The sequence below is a fragment of the Jaculus jaculus genome, chromosome 14 (genome assembly GCF_020740685.1).
Source record: "Jaculus jaculus isolate mJacJac1 chromosome 14, mJacJac1.mat.Y.cur, whole genome shotgun sequence".
In the NCBI taxonomy this organism is placed as follows: Eukaryota; Metazoa; Chordata; class Mammalia; order Rodentia; family Dipodidae; genus Jaculus; species Jaculus jaculus.
Genome location: NC_059115.1, coordinates 13,642,243 through 13,660,102, shown reverse-complemented (window position 1 = coordinate 13,660,102; position 17,860 = coordinate 13,642,243). Strand labels below are relative to the sequence as shown.

At 53.2% G+C, this 17,860-nt stretch overlaps 1 protein-coding gene across 1 annotated transcript; it reads left to right on the top strand.

Moving 5' to 3' along the window:
* The first annotated feature begins 12,203 nt into the window (after positions 1-12,203).
* Positions 12,204-16,041, top strand: Oscar (osteoclast associated Ig-like receptor). Its single transcript, XM_045133325.1, has 4 exons — positions 12,204-12,243; positions 14,930-15,229; positions 15,382-15,663; positions 15,908-16,041. Exons 1-4 carry the CDS (start codon positions 12,204-12,206, stop codon positions 16,039-16,041), a joined length of 756 nt encoding a protein of 251 aa, XP_044989260.1.
* Positions 16,042-17,860: the final 1,819 nt, after the last annotated feature.

Sequence of the window (17,860 nt, the reverse complement as noted above, 5' to 3'; positions counted from 1 at the left end):
TGGTAGGTGGTGTTCTGAGAGGGGAAGGTGCAGGATCCAAAGAGGCATAGAACAGGGGGGAAGGTGTGCAGAAGGTGACAGCTGTCAGGTAGCGAAGGGGAAGGAGCAAGGGAATAGGTTGTCCTGAGGACCACAAAAAGGAGAAAGACTCTGGACTGAGGGAGGGCCAGGGGATTTGGGGACAGAGAGAAGAGAAGGCTGTGATGAGCAGGTATTTCTGTGAGTGAGAGGGAATGTATGAAGTCAGCTGAGATCCAGAGGAGAAGCTGGGGTCCTGGGAAGGCTAACCTGGTCATGTAATCCTTCCCCATCTATCCCTGACCCTGGTATTCTTCTTCCTTTCCAATTCTCCTGGACACACTCTGAACTGGGCCCTTCCTTCTTCCCCTGTCATAGAACGCCACCATCTGGTTTCTCAATCCTTCACCACTGAATGACCCCCTCAAACCAAGTGCCTTCCCTGTCTCTTGGGCACCAGACTACAGTGTCTCATGCAAAGTCACCTTCTCCCAGAACTCCAACGTCCAAGATCATTCCCCTTGATCAGGGATCCTGCTGACTCTGTGCCCTGTTCTCACTCCAGACCACCACTATCTATGAGCCTTCCCTTCGCTCTTGGACCCACCTGTACCAAAGCCTGTGCTCATCTCTACTCTCCAGGGCCCCTGCCTTCAATGCACCTGCCCCTCTCTCCTGGACTACTTTGTAGACCAGCAGTAAAGACACAGGGTTTCTAATGCAATGTGGGTCCTGCTCCCCTGGAGTCAAGAAGAGAGGAGAGGCACCTGGACAGTGGAAGTCAGGGGGGAGGGGAAGGCACAAGGTGCCAGCTTAGCAGGAGGCCTGTATCCAAGTAAAGGCCCATGACCCAGGTTGGCAGGAGACAGGAAGTGAGGGGAAGGCACTGGGGTCTATGTAGAGGGGAATGCACCTGTCTACTACGGTCCAGGAGAGAGGGGAGGCATGCAGTTTGTGAGGGTCATTAAGAGAGGGTAAGGCCCCTGTCAGTCGGGGTCTGTGAGAGATGGGAAGGTGCCCAGTCTGCCAGGGATAGGAAGAGAGGGCAGGCACGCAGTTGGCAGCTGTCAGTGAGCAGACAAGGTCCAGGAGAATGATGAAAAAGAGCAGAATACCAGTGTGAGGGATAGAGGGGATAGTTTGCATGATCTGGTTGGCCATTTGCCTGTGCTCTCCATCCTTCTCTTCTTGATTCCAGCCAAGTTCCTGGCTTCCCCTCACTAACCAGGATACCCACCCATCACAGCCTTCCACTCTCTCCTGCAACCTCCATTCCCTCACCCCAACACACTACCCACAGTTCCCACATTTTCCCCGTTCTGTGCTCCTCCAGCCAATCTAGTCTCTTCCATGTTTCACCTTGCTCCTAGACCCCTAAACCTTCTGCACACCTTCCCCTCTGTTCTAAGCCCCCTTGGTTCCTGCATCTTCAACTCTTTCCCAGAACACAACCCACCAAGGCCCTGGGCTTTTCCCTCTCCATGATCCCCACCCCTTTCCCAGGCAACTGAGCCTCCTTCCATCTCTCCCAGACCAAGGAAGAACTATAGCCTTCCCTCTGTCCTGGACCACCTGCTGTGTGCCTTTTCCATTCTCCAGACCCCATTCCACCCCCACTATCCTCGCCTTCCCATTATCCATTACTCAGCCATCCACATGCCTTCCAATCTCTCAGTACATCAGTAATCCAGGAGACTTCCCCTCTCACTGACCACCACCTACTGAGTGCCTGCCCACACTCCCTGACCCTGGAACACTGTGCATTTTCACATCTCTCATGGGCCCCTGCTGCTGGTGGCCTTGTCCTCTCTTGAGGACCCTCACCTACTGAGTGCCTCCCATCTTTCCTGGACACTGATGGACAGGTGCCTTCACCTCCACAGGGAACCCATGCCTTTCTCTATCTCCTAGTCTGCTGCCAACCTGGGTCGTGGGCATTTCCTTTATTCCAGGACTGCCACTTACCTGGCACCTTCTCCCTTCTCCTCCCCCACCCTCTTTTTCCACTGTCCAGAAAGGGAAGGCCTTGGTATTGCTGATGTACGAAGAGAAGTGACTCTGGTGGATGGCTGGGATAGGGAGAGAGGGGAAGGCTCTGTTGTGGGGGTTGAGTGGGATCTGGAGAGAGGGGAAGGCACACATTAGGTGGTCCAGGAGAGGGGGGAGGCTATGGATGTGCCTTTTCTGGGAGAGGATGAAGGAGGCACTATGTGGGCTGTGGAGAGGGGGAATCTGTGAGTGGAGAAGGTGCCAGGGCCTTGGTAGAGAGTATTCTGAGAGGGGAAGGTGCAGGATTCAAAGAGGCATAGAACAGAGGGGAAGATGTGCAGAAGGTGATTGGGTCTGGGACCAAAGGGTAAGGAGCAAGTGATTAGGTTCACTCAAGGCCCACAGAGATGTGAAATAGAGCTGGACTTTGGGAGGGCCAGGGGATGTGGGGGCAGAGAGAGGGGAAGGCTGTGATGAGCAGGTATCCCTGTGAGTGAGAGGGAAGCCATGACGTCAGCTGGGGTCCAGAGGGGAGTGCCAAGGCCCTGATGAGTGGCCAACCAGGTCATGCAAGCCTCTCCTCTATCACTGACCCTGGTGTTCTGCTCCCTTTCCTCTTTCTCAGGACACCCTCTGAACTGGCCCCTTGCTTCTTCCTCTCTCATGAAATCCCACTAATTGGTCTCTCAATCCTTCACCTCTGATTGAACCCCTCAATCCATGTGCTTACCCTCTCTCTGGCACCATATTACAGGATCTCAAGCTACTTCACCTCTCTCCTGTACTCCAGTGTCCATGTGCATTCCTCTCTATCAGGGACCTCCACTGACTGTGTGCCCAATTCTCTATCCTGACCACCACTGTCCTGTGCCTTCCCTTCTCCCTTGGCTGCACCCCAAGCAAGGCTCGAGCTCCTTCCCTACTCTCCAGGACCCCTGCCTTCAATGCGGCTTCCCCTCTTTCCTGGACCACTTTGTAAACCAGCAGTAAGGGTACAGGGCTTTCTAATGGAATGTGTGTCCTGCTCCCCTGAGGTCCAGAAGAGAGGGGAAGGCACCTGGACAGTGGAAGTCAGGGGAAAGGGAAGGTACAAGGTGCCAGATTGGCAAGAGTCCTAGAGCCAAAGAAAGGGCCATGAGCCAGGTCAGCTGGAGACCTGGAGAGAGAGGAAGGCCCGGGGGTTCTTGTGGAGGGAAAGGCACCTGTCCTCTAGGGTCCAGGATAGAGGGGAGGCACACATTGGCGAGGGTCCTTAAGAGAGGGCAAGGCCCCCATCAGCAGGGGTCGGCGAGAGAGCAGAGGGTGCACAATATTCTGCTCCCTCCCATCTTTCTCCTGGCCTCTAACTGCTCACTGACAGTTGCCCACTGCTGCCTGCCCTCTCTTCCTGTCCCTGGCAGACTGTGCACTTCCCCATCTCTTGCGGACCCCTCTGATGGTGTCATGCCCTCTCATAAGGACCCTAGCCAACTGTGTGCCTCTCCTGTCTCCTGGACCCTAGAACAGGTGCCTTCTCCTCCACAAGGATCCCGTGCCTTCCCTTCTCTCCCAGTCTCCCTCCAACCTGGCTCGTGGACATTTCCTTTCTTTCAGGACTCCCACTTACCTGGCACCTTCTGCCTTTACCTCCCCCCACCCCCATTTCCACTGTTCACAGAGGGGAAGGCCCTGGGATTCCTGATGTACAGGGAGAAAGGAAAGCTGGTGGATGGCTGGGATAGGGAGAGAGGGGAAGGCGCAGATTGTGTGGTGGAGTGGGGTCTGCAGAGAGGGACACACAGTAGGTTGTCCAGGAGAGAGGGGGAAAGCTATAGATCTATCTTTTTTGGGAGAGATGGAAGGAGGCACTATGTTACCTGTGGAAGCGGGGGTTAACTGTGAGAGGGGAAGGCTCCAGGGCCTTTGTAGGTGGTGGTCTCACAGGGGAAGGTGAAGGATCCAAACAGGCATGGAAGAAAGGGAAAGTTGTGCAGAAGGTGATAGGTGTTTGGGAGCGAAGGGGAATGAGCAAGGGAAAAGATTGGCCTGAGGCCCACAGAGAGGGGAAAGACTTCTGGACTGTGGGAGGGGCAGGGGATGTGGGGGCAGAGAGAGAGGAAGGCTGTGATGAGCAGGTATCCCTGTGAGTAAGGAAAGCCATGAAATCAGCTGGGGTCCAGTGGGGAGAGTGGGGCCCCTGGCAATTGGCCAACCAGATCATGCAAGCATTCCCCTCTCTCCCTGACCCTGGTATTCTGCTCCCTTTCCTCTTTCTCCTGGACACCCTCTGACTGGGCCCTTGCTTCTTCCCCTTGCATGGAACCCCACCAACTCTTCTCTCAATCCTTCACCTCTGACTGACCCCCTCAAGTCAAGTACCTTCTCTTCTCTCTTGGGCACTAGACTACAGTGTCTCATGCCATTTCACCTCTCTCCCAGTACTCCCACTTCCATGAGCATTCCCCTCTATCAGGGACCCCGCTGACTCTGTGCCCATTTCTCCCTCCAGACCACCACTGTCCATGCACCTTCCCTTCTCTCTAGGACCCACCGCAACCTAAGCCTGTGCTCCTTCCCTACTCTCAGGGCCCCTGCCTTCAATGCACCTCCCCTCTCTCCTGGACCACTTTGTAGACCAGCAGTAAGGGTACAGGGTTTCCTAATGGAATGTGGGTCATGCTCACTTGGGTTCCAGAAGAGAGGTATAGGCATCTGGACAGTGGAAGTCAGCGGGGAGGGGAAGGCACATGGTGCCTGCTTGGTGGGAGTCCTGGATGCAAGTAAAGGCCCATGACCCAGGTTGGCTGGAGCCTGGGAGAGAGGGGAGGCGTGGAGGTCCTTGTAAAGGGGAAGGCACCTGTCCACTAGCTTCCGGGAGATAGCGGAAGCATCTACTTAGCAAGGGTCCTTAAGAGAGGGTAAGGCCCCTGTCAGTCGGGGCCCACGAGAGATGGGAAGGTGTACCTTCTGCCAGGGACAGGAAGAGAGGGCAGGCACGCAGTTGGCACCTGTCAGTGAGCAGTGAAAGTCCAGGAGAAAGATGAAAGGGAGCTGAATACCAGGGTCAGGGATAGAGGGATAGTTTGCATGACCTGGTTGGCCATTGGCCAGGGCCCTCATGCCTTCTCTTCTTGACCCCAGCCAACTTCCTGGCTTCCCCTCTCACTAAGCAGGATACGTGCACATCACAGCCTTCCCCTCTCTCCTGCAAACTCATTTCCTCCCCAGCTCCCACATCCCAATCCCTGCTCTTTACCCTTCTGTGATACTGTAGCCAATCTAGTCCCTTCCACCTTCCACCACGCTCCCAGTCCCCCATCACATTCTGCACACCTTCACCTCTGTTGTAGGCCTCTTTGGTTCCTGCACCCACTAACCTGGGTCGTGGGCATTCCCTTTTTTCAACAACTCCCACTTACTGGCACCTTCTGCATTCCCCTTCCTCCCTGGCCTCCACTGGCAGGGAGGTGAAGATCCTGGGATTGCTGATGTACAGACATAGGGGAAAGCTGTTGGAATGCTGGGATAGGGAGAGACTGGAAAGTGATGATTGTGGGTTGGAGTGGGGTCTGGAGAGAGGGGGAGGCACACAGTGGGTGGTCCAGGAGAGAGGGAAGGCTGTACATCTTCCTTTTCTGGGAGAGATGGAAAGAGGCACTATGTTGCCTGTGGAAGGGCCGGGGTGGGGGAGAATCTCTGAGTGGGGAAGACACCAGGCCCTTTGTAGGTGGTGTTCTGAGAGGGGAAGATGCAGGATCCAAAGAGGCATAGGATAGAGAGGAAGGTGTACAGAAGGTGAAAGGTGTCTGGGAGCGAAGGGGAAGGAGCAAGGGACTAGGTTGGCATGAGGCCCACAGAGAGGGGAAAGAGCACTGGAGTGTGGGAGGGCCACTTAGCATGGGAGCAGAGAGAGGGGAAGGCAGTGATGAGCAGGTGTCCCTGTGAGTGAGAGGAAAGCCATGACGTCAGCTGGGGTCCAGAAGGGAGAGCCAGGGCCCTGATGAGTGGACAAGGAGGTCATGTAAGCCTTCCTCTATATCCCTGACCCTGGTATTCTGTTCCCTTTCCTCTTTCTCCCAGACACACTCTGAACTGGTGCTTTCCTTCCTTCCCCTCTCATGGAAGCCCACCAACTGGTCTCTTAATCCTTCACCTCTGATCAACCCCCTAAAACCACATGCTCTCCTCTCTCTTTGACACCAGACTACAGGGTCTCATGCCACTTCACCTCTCTCCCAGTATTCCAGCATCCATGCGCATTCCACTCTATCAAGGTCCACTGCTGACTGCATGTCCAGTTCTCTATCCTGACCACCACTGCCCATGTGCCTTCCCTTCCTTTGTCTCTTGGACCCCCCACAACCAGGACCTGTGCTCCTACCTTACTCTCCAGGACCTCTGCCTTCAATGCACCTTCCACTCACTCCTGGACAACTTTGTACACCAGCAGTAAGGTAGCTGGTTTTCTAATGGTATGTGGGTCCTGTTCCCCTGGGGTCCAGAAGAGAGGGTAAAGCGGCTGGACAGTGTAAGTCAGGGGCAAGAGGAAGGCACAAGGTGGCAGCTTGGAAGGAGTCCTGGAGCCAAAGAAAGGCAACTGACCCAGGTTGGCAGTAGACAGGGAGAGAAGGGAAGTGGCGGGGGTCTTTGTGGAGGGGAAGGCACCTGTCCTCTAGGATCCAGGATAGAGGGGAGGCACGCAGTTGGCAAGGTTCCTTAAGAGAGGAAAAGGCCCCTGACAGTGGGGGTCCTGGAGACAGCTAGGGTGCACAGTATTCTGCCCCTTTTCATCTTTCTCCTTGACTCTGACTGCTCACTGACAGTTGCCAACTGCATGCCTCCCCTGTCTTCCTGACCTTGGCAGACTGTGCACCTTCCCAGCTTTCGTGGACCCCCGCTGATGGGGACCTTGCCTTCTCACAAGGCCCCTAGCCAACTGTGTGCCTCTCCTGTTTCCTGGATGCTGGTACACAGGTGCTTTCCCCTCTCTCCCAGTCTCCCTCCAACCTGAGTCTTGGGATTCCCTTTTTCCCAGAACTCCCACTTACCTGGCACCTTCTGCCTTCGCCTCCCTGCTCCATTTCCACTGTTCAGAGAGTGGAAGGCTCTGGGATTGCTGATGCACTGAGAGAGGGGAAGCTGGTGGATGGCTGGGATAAGGAGAGATGGGAAAGCGCTGATTGTGGGGGTGGAGTGGGGTCTGGAGAGTGGGGAAGACACACAGTAGGTGGTCCAGGAGAGAGGGAAGGCTATATATCTTCCTTTACTGGGGGAGATGGAAAGAGGCACTATGTTGGCTGTGGAAGGGGGGGAATCTTTGAGAGTGGTAGGCGCCAGAGGCTTGGTAGGTGGTGTTCTGAGATGAGAGGATCCAGGATCCAAAGAGGCATAGATTAGAGAGGAAGGCGTGCAGAAGGTGATAGGTGTCTGGGAGCAAAGGGGAAGGAGCAAGGTCATAGTTTGGCCTGAGGCCCACAGAGAGGGGAAAGACTCTGGGCTGAGGGTGGGCCAGGGGATGTGGGGGCAGAGACAGGGGAAGGCTGTGATGAACAGGTATCCATGTGAGTGAGAGAGAAGCCATGAAGTCAGCTGTGGTCCATAGGGGAGAGCTGGGGTTCCTGGTGAGTGGCCCACCAGGTCATTCAAGCCTTCCCCTCTATCCATGACCCTGGTATTCTGCTCTCTTTCCTCTTTCTTCTGGACACCTTCTGATCTGTTTCCTTGTTTCTTCCCCTCTCATGAAACCCCACCAACTGGTCTCTCAATCCTTAACAGGATTAAGTTTGACACCCTCAAACTAAGTGCCTTCCCCTCTGTCTTGGGCACCAGATTTTAGTGTCTTATGCCACTTCACCTCTCTCCAAGTAATCCAGCGTCCATGAGCATTTCCTTGTATCAGGGACCCCTGCTGACTCTGTGACCAGTTCTCCATCCAGACCACCACTGTCCATATGCCTTCCCTTCTGTCTTGGAGCCACACCAACCAAGGCCTGCGCTCTTTCCCTACTTTCCAGGACAGCTGCCTTCAATGCACCTTCCCCTCTCTCGTGTGCCAGTTTGTAGACCAGCAGTCACGATACAGGGTTTTCTAATAATATGTGGCTCCCTCTCACCTGAGTTCCAGAAGAGAGGGGTAGGCACCTGGACAGTAGAAATTGGGGGGGGGGGGTGGATGGCACAAGGTGACATCTTGTTGGGAATCCTGGATCCAAGTAAAGGCCCATGTACCAGGTTGGCAGGAGACTGGGAAAGAATGGAAGGCACGGGGGTCCTTATAGAGGGGAAGGCACCTGTCCTCTAGTGTCCAGGAGAGAGGGGAGGCATGCAGTTGGCGAGGGTCCTTAAGAGAGGGTAAGGCCCCTGTCACTCGGTGTCCACAAGAGACGAAAAGGTGCACAGTCTGCCAGGGTCAGGAAGAGAGGGCAGGCAAGCAGTTGGCAGGTGTCAGTGAGCAGTCAAAGTCCAGGAGAAAGATGAAAGGGAGCAGAATACCAGGGTCAGGATAGAGGGGACAGTTTGCATGACCTGGTTGGCCATTGGTCAGGGCCCTCAAGCCTTCTCTACCTGACCCCAGCCAACTTCCTGTCTTCCCGTCTCACTAAGCAGGATACCTGCCCATCACAGCCTTCCCCTCTCTCCTGCAACCCCCATTCCCTCCCCCCTTCTGCACCCCAATATCTGCTCTTTCCCCTTTCTGTGATACTCCAGTTAATCTAGTCCCTTGCACCTTCCACCTCGCTCCCAGACCCTATCACCTCTGCACACCTACCCCTCTGTTCTGGGCCTCCTTGGTTCCTGCACCTTCCCCTCTCTCCTAGAACACCACCTACCAAGTCCCTGGGCCTTCCCCTCTCACAGAGCCCTGCCCTTTCCCCAGCCAACTGAGTGTCTCTTTCCATCTCTCTCAGACCAAGGAGGAACTATAGCCTTCTCTCTGTCCTGGACCACCTACTGTGTGCCTTCCCCTCTCTCCAGTACCCATTCCACACCCACAATCCTCACCTTCCCATCTTTCCATATCCCAGTCATCCACATGCCTTCCCCTTACTCAGTACATTAGCAATCCAGGAGCCTTCCCTCTCACTGACCACCAACCACTGAGTGCCTGCCTTCTCTCCCTGACCCTGGCAGAATGTTCACTTTCCCATGTCTCCTGGACCCCCACTGCTGGGGGTCTTGCCCTCTTTTAAGGACTCTCTCCAGCTGCGTGCCTCTCACCTATCCTAGACCCCAGTGGACAGGTGCTATCCCCTCCATAAGGAACCCCGCACCTTCCCCTCTCTCCCAGTCTGCCACCAGCCTGGGTTGTGGGCATTCCCTTTTTTTTCAAGCACTCCCACATACTTGGCACCTTCTACCTTACTGCACCCCCCCCCCCCCCCGCCTCTGACTTCCACTGTTGGAGAGGGAAAGGCCCTGGGATTGCTGATGTACTGAGAGAGGGAAAAGCTGGTGGATGGTTGGGGTAGAGAGGGGAAGATGCTGATTGTGGTGATGGAGTGGGGTCTGCAGAGAGGGGAAGGCACACAGTAGTGGCCCTAGAGAGAGAGAAGGCTATAGATCTGCCTTTGCTGGGAGAGATGGAAGGAGGCACTACATTGGCTGAGGAAGGGGCAGGGATCTGTGAGAGGGGAAGGCACCAGGGCCTTGGTAGGTGGTGTTCTGAGAGGGGAAGGTGCAGGATCCAAAGAGACATAGCACAGAGGGGAAGGTGTGCAGAAGGTGATAGGGGTTTGGGAGCGAAGGGGAAGGAAAAAGGGACTATGTTGGCTGAGGCCTGCAGAGAGGGAAAAGAGCTCTGGACTTAGGGAGGGCCAAGGGATTTGGAGGCAGAGAGAAGGGAAGGCTGTGATGAGCAGGCATCCCTGTGAGTGAGAGGGGAAGCCATGAAGTTGGCTGGGGTCCAGAGGGAAAGAAAGGGCCTTGGGATTGGCCAACCAAATCATGCAAGCCTTCCCCTCTATCCCTGACCCTGGTATTCTGCTCCCTTTCCTCTTTCACTGGACACACTCTGAACTTGTCCCTTGCTTCTTCCCCTCTCATGGAGGCCCACCAACAGGCCTCCCAATCCTTCACTTCTGAATGTACCCCTCAAACCACATGCCTTCCCCTCTCTCTTGGGCACCAGACTATAGGATCTCATGCTAGTTCACCTCTCTCCCAGTACTCCACTGTCCACGCGCCTTCCCCTCTAGCAGGGACCCCCGCTGACTGTGTGCCAAGTTCTCTCTTCTGACCACCACTGTCCATGTGCCTTCCCTTTTCTCTTGGACCCACCACAACTGAGGCCTGAGCTCCTTCCTTACTCTCCGGGACCCTGCCTTCAGTGAGCCTTCCCCTCTCTCCTGGACAACTTTGTAGACCAGCATTAAGGGTACTGGGTTTTCTAATAGCATGTGGGTCCTGCTCCCCTAAGATCCAGAAGAGAGGGGAAGGCGCCTGGACAATGGAAGTCAGGGGCAAGGCGAAGGCACAAGGTGCCAGCTTGATGGGAGTCCTGGAGCTAAGGAAAGGCCCATGACCCAGGTTGGCAGGAGACTGGGAGAGAGGGGAAGGTGCGGGGGTCCTTTTGCAGGGGAAGGCACCTGTCCTCTAGGGTCCAAGAGAGAGGGGAGGCACGCAGTTGGGGAGGGTCCTTAAGAGAGGGTAAGGCCCCCCATCAGTGGGGGTCCCTGAGAGAGGAGGGTGCACAGTATTCTTCTCCCTTTCATCTTTCTTCTGGACTCTGACTGCTCACTGACAGCTGCCAACTGCATGCCTGCCCTCTCTTCCGGACCCTGGCAGACTGCGCACCTTCCCCTCTCTTTGGACATCCACTGATGGGGGCCTTGCCCTCTTATAAGGACTCTTGCTAACTGTGTGCCTCATTCATGGACCCCAGTGCACAGGTGCCTTCCCCTCCACAAGGTCCCCCGCGCCTTCCCCTCTCTCCCAGTCTCCTGCCAACCTGTGTTGTGGGCATTCCCTTGCCTCCAGGACTCCCACTCACCAGGCCACCTGGCTCCTTGTGCCTTCCTCTCCCCGTCCCCCGCCCCTCCAGACTTCCATTGTTCAGAGAGGGGGAGGTGCTGGGATTGCTGATTTACTGAGCCAGGGGAAAGCTTGTGGTGGCTGGGATATGGAGAGGGGAAGTCGCTGATCATGGGGATGGAGTGGGGTTTGGAGAGAGGGGAAGACACACAGTAGGTGGTCCAGGAGAGAGGGAATGCCATAGTTCTTCCTTGGTCTGGAAGAGATGGAAGGAGGCAGTGAGTTGCCTGGGGATCGAGGGTGGAATCTGTGGAAAGGGAAGAAGCCAAAGCTTTGGTTGGTCATGTTCTGGGAGAGAGGGGAAGGTGCAGCAACCAGTGAGTCCTAGAACAGAGGGGAAGGTGTGCAGAAGGTGGTAGGGGTCTGGGAGCCAGGGGAAAGGAGCAAGGGACTAGGGTGGTTGCAGTCCCTCAGAGAGGGTGAAGAGCGCAGACTGAGGGGTGGGGGGTTGTTGTCCAGGACAGAGGAGGAGGCTATGATGGGCGGGTGTCTGGTGAGTGAGAGGAGAAGCCATGAAGTCTGCAGGGGTCCAGAGGGGAAGGCTCAAGGACCCTGGCCAGTGGCCAATCAGGTCATGCAAGCCTTCCCCTCTATTCCTGACCCTGATGTTCTGCTCCCTTTTCTCTTTCTCCAGGGTTTCTGCATGGGGTCCCAGTCAAGGGGGATCTGGGAGAGAGGGGAATGTGCTGGGACAGAGGAGGCCCTGGAGAGAGGGAAAGGGAAGAGGAGGGGTCCAGGATAGAGGGGAAAGAGCAAGGGACCAGCTTGGTGGGAGTCCTGCAGAGCTGGGAAAGTGTGTGGACTGTGGGGGTAGGGGAGGGAGGAGAGAGGGGCAGGCTTGGATGGGTGGGCATCTGGCAGTGAGAGGGAAAGGCAGGAAGTAGGTGGTGGTTCTTGACAGTGGGGAGGGCATGAGGGCCCAGGCCAACCTGGTCATGCTCCTCTTCCCCTCTCTCCTAGGGTGGTGCATGCATGTAGAGTTCATTTGTAGTGGCTAGAGGCTCTGGCATGCCCGTTCTCTCTGTTCTTCCTCTCTCTCTCTCTCTCTCTCTCTCTCTCTCTCTCTCTCCCTGCAAATAAATAAAAATATTAAAATTTCTCAGTGGTTAAGGTGCTTGCCTGTAAAGCCAGAAGTTCAAAGTGGTACATGCATTTGGAGTCCATCTGCAGTGGCTAGAGACCCTGAAATGCCCATTCATTCTCTCTCTCTCTCTCTCCTTTCACTGTGTTTTTCTAAGTCTTTGCTTACCAATAAAATATTTTTAAATATTAAGAGAATAAATAGGAGTGTGGGTGGATAGCTCTGTAGTAGTCCACGTGCCACCAGTGAGGGTCTAGGGACATGTGTGATCAGTAGAGCACTTGCTGGAATCTAGCAGTGAGGGCGTGGGGATATGGCTCAGCAGGAAAGAGGGAGGAAGAGTAAGAGAGAGAGAGAGGGAGGGAGTGAGCAAGAGCATGCCAAGGCTTCTATCCACTGCAAACAAACTCCAGATGTGTGCATCCCTTTGTGCATCTGGCTAATGTGGGTACTGGGGAATCAAACATGAGTCCTTTGGCTTTGCAGGCAAATACCTTAGCCACTAAGCAATCCTTCCAGCTCTTTTTTTTTTTTTTTTTTTTTTTTTTTGGAGGTAAGGTCTCACTCTTGCTCAGGCTGACCTGGATTTCCCTATGGAGTCTCAGGGTGGCCTTGAACTCATGGTGATCCTCTTACCTCTGCCTCCTAAGTGCTGGCTGAGATTAAAGGCGTGCACCACTACACCCACAACATGTGACACTTTGTGCAACTGGGTTTATGTGGGTACTGGGGACTCAAACCAGGGTGTATAGGCTTTGTAGGCAAGCACCTTATCTGCTGAGCCAACTCTCTAAACCTCCCCTAATTTACTCATTTTTATTTTTATATATTTATTTGAGAGTGACAGAGAGGGAAAGAGGCAGAGAGAGAGAGAGAGAGAGAGAGAGAGAGAGAGAATGCATGTGCCAGGACCTCCAGGCCCCGGAAAAGGAACTCCAGATGCACGTGCCCCCTTGTGTATCTGGCTAATGTGGGTTCTGGGGAATCAAGTCTCAGACCAGGGTCCTTAGACTTCACAGGCAATCGCTTAACCACTAAGCTATCTCTCCATCCCTATTTATTTATTTTTGAGGTAGGGTTTGACTCCAGTCCAGGTTGACTTGGAAAATCACTATGTAGTCTCAGAGTGACCTTGAACACACAGTGGTCCTCCTACCTCTGCCTCCCGATTATTGGGATTAAAGGCATGCACCATCATGGCTGGCCTCCCATTTCTTTTTTTTTTTTAAATGTTTTATTTATTTATTTGGAGAGAAAGAGAGAGAGAGAACATGTCAGCCTTTAGCCACTACAAACAAACTCCAGATGTATGCTCCGCCTTGGGCATCTGGCTTACATGGGTACTAGGGAACCGAACCTGGGTCCTTAGGTTTCATAGGCAAGCGCTTTAACTGCTAAGCCATCTCTCCAGGCCCTCCCATTTATTTCTTACTTTGAGACAGAGTCTCATTAAGTTGTCCAGGCTGACTGCCTCAGCCTACAGAAACTGGAGGTATTATAGCTGGCTCCTGCATGTGTTTTCATAGAAACTCCTATCTTTCATTTGGAAATAGAGCACTCATGTACCTCTGAGTCTGTTCCACCACATATTTGCCCAAGCTCAGCATGAACTATTTTAATTCTTTCTAATCCAACAGGCAAAATAATCTTGGCATTTCTCTTGTTTTTGATGGCTACAATGAAGGTTAAGCAACATTTTCTCTCTCAATGCTTTAGTCATTTGGACTTCCTTATTTACAAATTGCCTAATTCACATTTAGCCCAAAGTTTACCTAAGTTGGTTGATTTTTGTTAGTTTCATTTGTTGAAACCACATCTCACTCTATAGCTCAGGTACTCTGTAGCTAGGGTTTTGTGGGAAGCTTATGCTGGGGTCAAATTCATGACAATCTTCCTGCCACAGCCACCTAAGTGCCAGGATTACAGGTATTATAGGTGTGAATCACAATCTTGGGATCTTTCTATCCTTTTCTTTTTCCTTAGCTAGGGTCTTGACTCTAGCCCAGGCTGACCTGGAATTCACTCTGTAGTCTCATTGTGGCCTCAAACTCACAGTTTTCCTACCTTAGCCTCCCAAATGCTGGAATTAAACAAAGGCATGTGCCACCATGCTTGACATCTATTTGAAACAATTATTTTATCCGGGTGTGGGGGCACATGCCTTTAATCCCTGCACTTGGTAGGCAGAGGTAGGAGGATTGATGGGAGTTCCAGGCCACTCTGAGACTATACAGTGATTTCCAAGTCCATGTGGACTAGCGTGGACCCTACCTTGAAAAAACAAAAAAAATTTATTTGAGGGGGGGCAGATACACACACAAACACACACACACACAGAGTGTGTGTGTGAGAGAGAGAGAGGGAAGGGGAGGGAGAGGGGGAGGAGGAGGAGAGGGGACGGAGGACAGAATGAGCACATCAGGGCCTCTAGCTACTGCAAATGGACTCCAGACCATGTGCCACCTTGTGCATCTTGCTTTACATGGATACTGGGGAATGGAACCTGGGTCCTTTGGCTTTATGGGCAAGTGCCTTAGAATAAGCCATCTCTCCAGCTCCCCCCTTTTTTGAGGTAGGGTCTCCCTCTAGCCTAGGCTGACCTGGAATTCACTATGTATCTCAGTCTGGCCTTGAACTCATGGTGATTCTCCTACCTTGCCTCCTGAGAGCTAGGATTGGAGCAGTTTTGACAAACTTTGCAGTCCTGGCACTCCTATCCTTTACAGAGCATGGAGGTCTAGAAAGACTTCTGTTTGTCCTCCTCCAATTTCCCCTTGTCTTCTGGGGCACCCAGTGGGGTCTCTGAGCACCCAACCACCCTCCTTTATTAAGTTCCCCCAGCCTCATACTCCCATCTGTGGCTGGAGGCTCAACCTGCTGCAATTGTGACCCCTGTGGTCAATGTGACCTTGAGGTGCTATGCACCCCAACCTGCCTGGAGATTTGCACTGTTCAAAAGCAGAGACAAGAGGCCCCTCTTCTTCAGGGAAGTGTCCACAGAGCTGGCTGAGTTCTTCCTGGAAGAGGTGACTCCAGCCCAGGGGGGCACTTACCACTGCAGCTACCAGAGGACAGACTGGAGACCAGGTGTCTGGTCCCAGCCCAGCGACGCCCTAGAACTGTTGGTGACAGGTGAGGTCCCGGATGTGCGGGAGGACATGAGGCCCAGGGGCAGGACAAGGGAGGGGACAGGAAGGATACACGAAGATGGCTCCTTAGGCAGGTGGGTAGATTGGAAGAGTCAACACAGAAACTGAATCGGGACCCTTCCTGTGTCCCCACAGACCATCTGCCCAGGCCATCGCTGGTGGCACTGCCTGGGCCGGTGGTGGCTCCTGGCATCAACGTGAGCCTGCGCTGCATGGGCTGCTTGCCAGGTATGAGCTCTGCACTGTACCGCACAGGCCTGGCGACCCCACTGCAGTACCGCGACTCTGCGCAGCCCTGGGCCGACTTCCCTCTGCTTGGTGCCAGGTCCCCAGGCACCTACAGCTGCTTCTACCACATGCCCTCTGCCCGCTACGTGCTGTCGCTGCACAGCCAGCTGCTGGTCATCAGCTTGGAAGGTGAGGGGCTCCAGATCTCCTTAAATCACAGGGATCCAGGCCCCAGGCCTCCTCCCTCAGACCCAGGAACCCCAGCATCGCTTCCTCCCTCAGACCTAGGGGTCCAGGTCCATTGTCTCACTGACTGTTGACCTTAGACTTGGGAATTGAGTCCCTAACTTTACTCTGGGTTTAGAATATCCAAAAAGCATCAAGATTTTTATGGTCCAGGGACTAATAGACTGTCTCTCTCCTTGGTCTGCAGATTTGGGCTCTTTGGACTACATCCAGGAGAACCTCGTTCTTTTGGGACTGGCTGGCCTGGTTCTCATTTCCCTGGGCATATTGGTTGCTTTTGACTGGCCACTGGGAGCTGCCTGTAGACACCTGGGGCAGTGAAGACGCTGCCTGAAGAGAGGCAGAGTTGCTGGAATTCCTAGGCTGACTGGCCCTTCTGTAACCCTCTATCCCTCCAGGCTCAGCTTGCTGAACTTGTCCTTCACCTCTTTGTGCCCATAGCTTCCATCTGGATCCTTCTCCCCATGCCTCCACCTCCAGCTGAGCAGATGGAGCTATGGGTGGTTAATACTTCTAACTCAGAAGATGGAAATGGCCATGGGCAGTGTGAAGCAGGTTTTCTCGATGGCTGCATAGAGACCCCATGGGGCCATGAGGTTGAACTGTGAGTTGCAGTGGAGACCCATTGGAGATTGGGGACCATGAGATGACTGCCCAGGAGAGCTGGTGGCCCCAGATGAAGTTTTTCAGGACTGTGAGTAGCCTAGCTGGAGGAGCGGAATTGGCACTCTGGAGAATTGCTGTTGATTAGAATGATTAGTCTTGGAGACTTGTCACTGACTAGAGTTGTTGGAGTTGGAACTAGAGAGTTTGATGTTTACTCTGTTTAAATTTTATATTGATTGAATATTTCTTTGCTATGCCCAGTGCCACCTTTTACAACGTGAATGCTTATTGTGTGCCATTGTGGTTTCTTTTGGAATTTTTGGTATTTTGCCTCAGTTCAAAGATCTTGGATTTTGGAAATGTTTGAATATAGGATTGATAAAATCTATGGGTACTTTTTATTCTTTTTATTTTATTTATTTATTTTTATTAACAACTTCCATGATTGTAAACAACATCCCATGGTAATGCCCTCTGCCTCATACTTTTCCCTTTGAAACTCCATTCTCCATCATCTCCCCTCCTCCTCTCAGCCTGTCTTTTATTTTGATATCATTATCTTTTCCTCCTATTATGATGGTCTTGTGTAGGTGGTGTCAGGCACTGTGAGGCCATGGATACCTAGACCATTTTGTGTCTGGAGTAGCACACTGTAAGGAGTGCTACCCTTCCTTTGGCTCTTACATTCTTTCCGCCACCTCTTCCACAATGGACCCTGAGCCTTGGAAGCTGTGATAGAGATATTGCAGTGCTGAACACTCCTCTGTCACTTCTTCCCAGCACCACGATGCCTTCTGAGTCATCCCAAGGTCACTGCCATCTGAAAAGAGAAAGTTCTCTACCAAAAATGAAAGTAGCATTGAAATAATGGTATGAACATTAAGAGAAGTGCTTACTGGGCAGTTTGATGAGCATAGTGTATACATTTAACCAGACAGCAGCAGATGTTACACCCCAAGGGCTCATGACTACCCCTTTTATAGGTTTTCAGTATCAGGGATGTATTCCCTCCCACGGAGCTGGCCTCCAGTCCAATCAGAGGGCAGTTGGTTTCCATCATGACAGATGTGCCGCTATTGCACCCCTTGGCTCATTTGGCCTGGATGGCCAAGTATAATGCTTGCAGTGTTCACTGTTGAGTATCTTCACTGGTGATTTCTCTCTCTCCCATTGAACTGCATGCAGAATGGCTTCTTCCAGCTTTCTGTCAGCTGGTCCACATGGAGGAGGTTACCAGCTCAGCTCCAGCAGGATTTCTCGGTGGCCTTGCAGCCCAAGTATGTAGACGAGTCTTCAGCAGCAGGGTCGTACCATCCATTCCTGGTGGGAAACCAAGGGCCTTGGCAGTGGCCTGTAATATTTGGGGGGCATCAGGGACCTTCCTGGCCCATAATTCACTAGACAGTATCCCATCCCTGGCTCTGAAAATTTTCTAGTAACAATCTACAGCTCCTGAGTGCTCCATTGTCCAAAAAAGTATGTTTCAAGCCAGGCATGGTGGCACACGCCTTTAATCCCAGCACTTGGGAGGCTG